The 6392-nt window shown below is 40.5% G+C and overlaps 1 protein-coding gene across 1 annotated transcript in view; it reads right to left on the bottom strand.

Moving 5' to 3' along the window:
* Nucleotides 1-6392, bottom strand: part of VPS8 (VPS8, CORVET complex subunit) — a 172788-nt gene that overhangs the window by 71262 nt on the left and 95134 nt on the right. The window contains exon 35 of the mRNA XM_018565944.1: nt 392-438. Within this exon, the coding sequence (XP_018421446.1) occupies nt 392-438 (47 nt within the window). The remainder of the gene's footprint in view (nt 1-391; nt 439-6392) is intronic.

The following is a 6392-nucleotide window of genomic DNA, read 5'->3' as shown; positions in this document are numbered from 1 at the left end:
GGCTATTGTGAATAGCCCGTCCGGCCCCCCTTGGGTTCTACGGAACCGAAGGGGTCCTGGGGCCGAAGCTAGCCGAAGGATCGGCCGAAGCTATGGCCAGATCCTTCGGCAGCTTCGTGAATAGACCCCTAAATCTCTATAGTTCCCAAGAAAGCCGATTTTCACACATACGTTTACATTTCTGAGAATAACAATATTATTCATATTTGTTTTCAGTTTGTCTTTCAGACCCAGTGCTTATCAAAAACAGATATGTCACTGAATGGACTGTTAATGCCCGCTGGTTTTCATCTGTCATCACTCATTCATGTTGCTATCCTTCAATAAATTTGACATCAAAACATAGCTTACAGAGTTGTGCCAGTGATGCCACATGATAAAGACTACAAACCTTGGATTCAAGAGACTTCTAAGAAACTGGAACAGTAATGACGTGTCCTGCAATTACAACAAAAAAAAAAAAAGTGTTTCATTATAGCCGACTGGATGGAGCGAAGTAGTTATATGCAAGAAAAAAAAAGGTAACACATAATGTTATAGAGTAAAAAATATGTTTATAAAAAAAACTCTGCACAGCACTTGGATGACCTACTAGAGTGACTAAGGGGTATATTTATCAAACATTCACAGAGCCTTTTGTCCTATGAAACTCTGTGGACATTCATTCTGTGTGAATGGAGGCAAAAACAAAGATTATTTGTATATTTACTTTCCCTTTTGAATGTAATATCAGGAAAATACCACATCATGGCCCCGAGATGGAGCTGGGGAGCATAGGAAATAAATACTTATTTCTTATGATCCTCATGACCATCTACTGGGCATAATGCAGTATTTTTCTGATATTACATTCAACTTGGAAAGAAAATTACTAATAAGGTAAGTTTTTGCCTCCATTCGCACAGAACAAATGTACATGCAGTCTGCAATTTTATTTTATAAATACACCCAGTCTCAGTCATTGTGCTATAAATACATGTAACCATACAATAAAATATTGAACAAGAAAAGAACCAAAAGTGATCACATTATTAAAAGCTTAGGAAACTTTTGGCTGCAGATATTGAACATAAGTATTAGGCATGTCAGCCAGGCAGACAAGCCACTTAGAGGACATAATTCTTGAAATCTGGTGAGTAAAATAAGTGAGTTGTTGGTCCTGGATCAGCTCCCCACTTGCTGGACAAAAGGTGAAGATGCAGAGAGGGCAGGAGCTGGAAAGATGACAGGTAGGAAGGAAGTTAGGAAGCCACAATGCTGAACCAAGGAGACAAACTGCTGTCACCTTGCCCAGCAAAATTAAACAGTGCTATTCAGAAAAGGGTGAGGAGTTTTGGAGAAGGCAATCTAAGCCAAAATAGCTGATTTAAAAAAAATTCTCCAATTCAGCTCACTTTCCAGTTCAGCTATGTTATCCTACCTAGATGGTTCACTTCTTCTGCCTTCTCCAAACTCTTCACCTTTTTGTGAATAGCCCCCATAGTGTCTCTGCAAACAGACTAGCCCCAACCTACTTATACTCACCTTGCCTGTGCTCCCTCCATCGCAGGTGGCACTGAAATCACCAGGGTCTGTGACCAGGGGGAATGGTGACGTCACACTGTAGGAAATATGACAGTGCTCAGGCCAAGCATATGTCTGCTAGGGCCGAGCGCTGTCACAGAGGAGGAGGTCACATGACGGAGGAAGGAGTGGCAAGGGATCCCTGGCAAGTATAAGTGGGTTAGGAAGGGAGCTTCACTCTGCATAATTAGGTAACCAAAGTTACCCATCTCATAGTGCAATGTGCACATAACAAAACTGGCCTATACTGAATTACAAACACTTTGTTTCGTAAAACAGTAAATATATATATATACATATTCTGATGTCAAGAATTTTTAGGTTTTGTCATGAACAAACAATTAACAGACCACAAAAAGACGTACATTTGTAAATGAGACAATAAACGGCATATAATAAATTGACTGAAATTACGACCATGTGTGTTCTTTCCTTTGTGGTGGGCGCATGGAGTTTTACTGTCTGGAAGAGACAGATATAGGTATATGTTTGGGAATTGGATGTATTGCTGTGCTGCTGAAGAAAAAAAATGCCTTCTAATGAGGTCTAGGTTGTTTCATAAACCAAATGATCAGCGTTAAAACTGTAATAAAGTAAGCCTACTTAATATGGGTGCCTGTTTTACATATAAAGGAGCTAGCATCACATCCAAACAAGATGATTTGCTTCTTTATGAAAGGCAAACACTGGAATTGCTAAGAATGAACCCATCTCTGGGCTGGAACAGATGACCATCAGATGGCAAGTTATAGAGACAAGTCATTTGAAGGATTCTGCACTGAAGGTCACGGAGGAGGAAACCTGGCTTTGATAAGAATGTGCTAATGAACTCATTAAGTGTCTGCCACCAGAGATGATTCGATTGATATGGTTAGAGGTGTGTGACTCGAGACAGGAAGCACAGGATGGTAAATACATGTCCTCGCTTTCATCTCTCATCAAACACGAGGCAGGAAAATGCTGGTATCGGTGCTTTTTAACAGCTCATCCTATTCCCTATTCTCATGGTACAGAAAACTGCATATTCAAGCAATAGAAAAGGTGCCAGGAAAGTATTCTCAGAATGTACTGGGTTTTGATGAATATTACGCTGGAACAAACATAACAGTCAAATGAATCCAGTCTAATATATTGTCACTCGTTTTCATTTCATGTGGAACATCCTAGACAGATGGTTATGCCTGTCTGTGACATTTTTTGTACCTCCAAGGTTTGATTTTGTTATTTTTGTTCATATAAAATTTACAGCTTGACCTCAAAAACTGAGAATTCTAGTCTTTGAGGCTACAATAATTTCTCTATGGGTCTAAGCTCTATTGCTGAATACGCTTATAAATTCTGTTGTCTAAACACTTGGGGTACCCAACACTAATGCTTGTAAAATTATACTATCATATAGGAAAGAATTCATATATACTTGGTGATTTGCCCTGCTCTGCCCTCTTTACTGCACCATTTGGAGGATTATTTAAAGAAGAACTCTGGGTAAAACGTTTTTTAACCCTTGCAGTGTTGCTACCCCGCACTGTAAGGATTAACGGTTAGTTTTGGCCTAGGGAGGACAATAGCAAAGTTATACTCACCCGATCCTCAGAGCTGGCCAGCTGTCTCAACAGTGCACCCTCAAGGATGTCTCCTACGCTGCAGCTACGGTATGTCCCTCTGCGTCCTCATGTCCTATACACTGTGTATAGAATGTAATGAATCAGGGAACTTGAACCACTGGAGCGGAGGAGGAGCGAGGCTGGAAGGACCGGTCAAAGAGAAAGATGGCTATGAGGATTGAGTGAGTTTAACTTTTTTATTTCCCCTCTAGATCAAAAAGAGCAGTGTGGGGGTAGCACCACTGCAAGGGCTAATATAAATGTTGCCTGTAATTCTTCTTTAAATTTCCAAATCCCACTTTAGCTACCTGGATTACCTCTTTGCCAATCATACAGAGGGGATGATCCCGAATCATTGTCAAGAGTGAGCTGTAGATGGAGTGGTGACGTAGGAAGCTGCAGTGCTAGCTAGGATATAGGGGTGACACCTTTTTTAAGCACATCAGTGAACATCCATGCATTTCACATTTTTTTTTTCTCCAAACCTCTGACTTTTACACCTACAAGAGTTTGTATGACATCCCATTTCATTAATATGGAGTCCCCCTTCCCCTTCTTTGTGACCCGAACAGCCTCCACTCATTTGGGAAGGCTTTCCAAAAGATTTTCATGTGTGCTTGTGGGAATCCGTGCCCATTTTGCCAAAAGAACATTTGTGAGGGCAGGTAGTGATGTTGGATGAGAAGACCTGGCATCCTAATTCATTCCAATGGTATTCAATAGGGTTGAGGTCAGGCACCACATGCAGGTCATTTAAGCTGTGTTAAATCTGAAAATGTACTTTAAGTTCATACAATGACGAGCTCACTCAATATGTAATCACAATAACTTATTTCTAGTTGTAGAAAATGGTATACTCTACCACAAAATGATGTATTTAAAAATACTTTATATTTCAATTAGATTGTATACCTTAAAAGGGGATGCGTCTACTAATAACAAAAAGCTTTGAATATTGAATACAAAAATTAAAGTGAATTTCCACTTTTGCAGCCAAATTGGGATAACACCTACTTTATATTTCTTACATGTTCTCATTCACATAGCAAAAAATTAAAAATTGCTGCTTACCTATTACTTGCTTAAAAAATCTACACAGCTTTCCTCTTCTATATAATGTAGGGATGCACCGATACCGATACTAGTATCGGTATCGATGCTGAGTATTTGGGCAAGTACTAGTACCTAGCCCGATACTTTCTGTATCAGGAAGCCGGGCAGCACGTCATTACACGCTGCCCGGCTTCCCGATTGGCCGGGAAGCCGGCTCCATGCCCCCTCGTCACTTGTGACGAGGGGGCATGGAGCCGGCTTATCAGGAAGCCGGGCAGCATGTAATGACTCGCTGCCCGGCTTCCGGCTTTCTGATTGGCCGGTAAGCTGGCTTCATGCTCCCTCATCACCAAATGACGAGGGAGCATAGAGCCGGCTGCCGCGTCATTACACAGCGCCCGGCTTCCTGATTGGCCAGAAAGCCAGCTCGATGCTTACTCGTCACATAGTGACGAGAAGGATGGGGACGGCTTCCCTGCTAAGCGGGAAGCTGGGTGGCGAGTCTTTAAAACGCCGCCTGGCTTCCCGGCTAATCAGGAAGCCAGGTGGCGAGCCATTAAACGCTGCCTGGCTTACTTAATGGGACTTCCAGTGTCAGTGAGCACCAGAAAAAAAAAATATCGGTACTCGATACCAAAATACCAGTAAGCGGTGCATCGCTAATATAATGTTATAGAGGGAGCAGGGGAGGTAATGTTTTCCATGATTAACCCTGTCTGTACTGTGCTGGCAAATCTCATTATCAGTTGTAAACTAGATTTGAACACTGTAGTAACAAAGGGTTAAAGGGTTAAAGGTCTTAGGGCTTGGGTGGTAAATTATATGTTAATCCATTAATCAACTTTCAGTTTGTCCCTCTAATTGCACTTTGAAATTGTTCAGTATAGCTTGCAGTGCTGTGCATAATCCTGCTCCAAAGAAACAACTAGAAAGACAAGAAATATTATGATTTTGCGATGTGAATAGGAATACATAACACAAATTTCTCAATTTGGGGGATTCTCAAATTTCACTGCAAAGGTGGAACTGCACTTTAACCACTTCAAGTCCACGGTGTTAAACCCCCTTCCCATCCAGGCCATTTTTCAGTGTTCAGCGTTGCAGTACTTTGATTGACGTTTATTCTGTTATGCAACGCTGTACTAAAATACATTTTATACCATTTTTTGCGGACAGATCGAGCTTTCAGAGGTTTTATTTTTTACTATATTAAGGGAAAATTACCGAATTAAAAAAACTGTTTCACCTATGTTAAATGATAAAACATTTATTATTACACAATTGTAAAAAGGGTAAAAAGACACCAAACATGTCAAGCCTTAAAATTGCGCGCACGAAACCTCAAAAAACTACAATACCCAAAATTGGCCATAGGCGAAGCTTTAACCAGTTGACATCCGCGGTGTTAAACCCCCTTCCCATCCAGGCCATTTTTCAGTATTCAGCGCTGCGGTACTTTGACTGACATTTATTCCGTCATGCAGCGCTGTACTGAAATGAATTTTATACCCTTTTTTGAGGACAGATAGAGCTTTCATTTGGTGGTATTTATTCACCACTGGGGGTTTTTTTTTTTTTACTATATTAAGGAAAAATCACCGAAATTAAAAAAAAAAAACAGTTTCCCCTATATTAAATGATAAAACATTTATTATTACCCAATTTTTTGGTAAAATATAAAAGACGGGGTCACGTCGGGTAAAAAGACACCAAACATGTCAAGCCTTAAAATTGCGTGCGCGCGCAAAACCTCAAAAAACGATAATACCCAAAATTGGCCCTAGGCGACGCTTTAAAAGCTGTTACCGCTCATCAGTTTAGTGTTATCAGTGATTGATGGCCCTAAAATGATTGCTCTCACTCCGACGTTCGCGACGATCTGTAACATGTGTAGCGCAATTGTCATTTTTCGCATGCTAGTGCCGTGAACGCGTATTTACGTTTATATGTGCGTAAATGTGGAGGACTTAAACATTTTGGTTTTTTTTTTTAACTTTTTTTATGTGACTTTTATTTATTTTTTTACTCTTTTTATGTTTTTTTACACTTATTGTTATTGCGATTACATAGGCGGATAACAATCCCCCTATTTAATAGCAAAGGCACACTGACAAGTCCTCTTTATGGAGACATTAGGGATCTCTAAGACCCCTAATGTCACCTGGGGACCCC

The sequence above is a fragment of the Nanorana parkeri genome, unplaced genomic scaffold (genome assembly GCF_000935625.1).
Source record: "Nanorana parkeri isolate BGI_ZX_2015 unplaced genomic scaffold, ASM93562v1 scaffold901, whole genome shotgun sequence".
Classification (NCBI taxonomy): Eukaryota; Metazoa; Chordata; class Amphibia; order Anura; family Dicroglossidae; genus Nanorana; species Nanorana parkeri.
The sequence above is the reverse complement of the archived record's forward strand: the minus strand, read 5'-3'. Positions and strand labels throughout refer to the sequence as shown.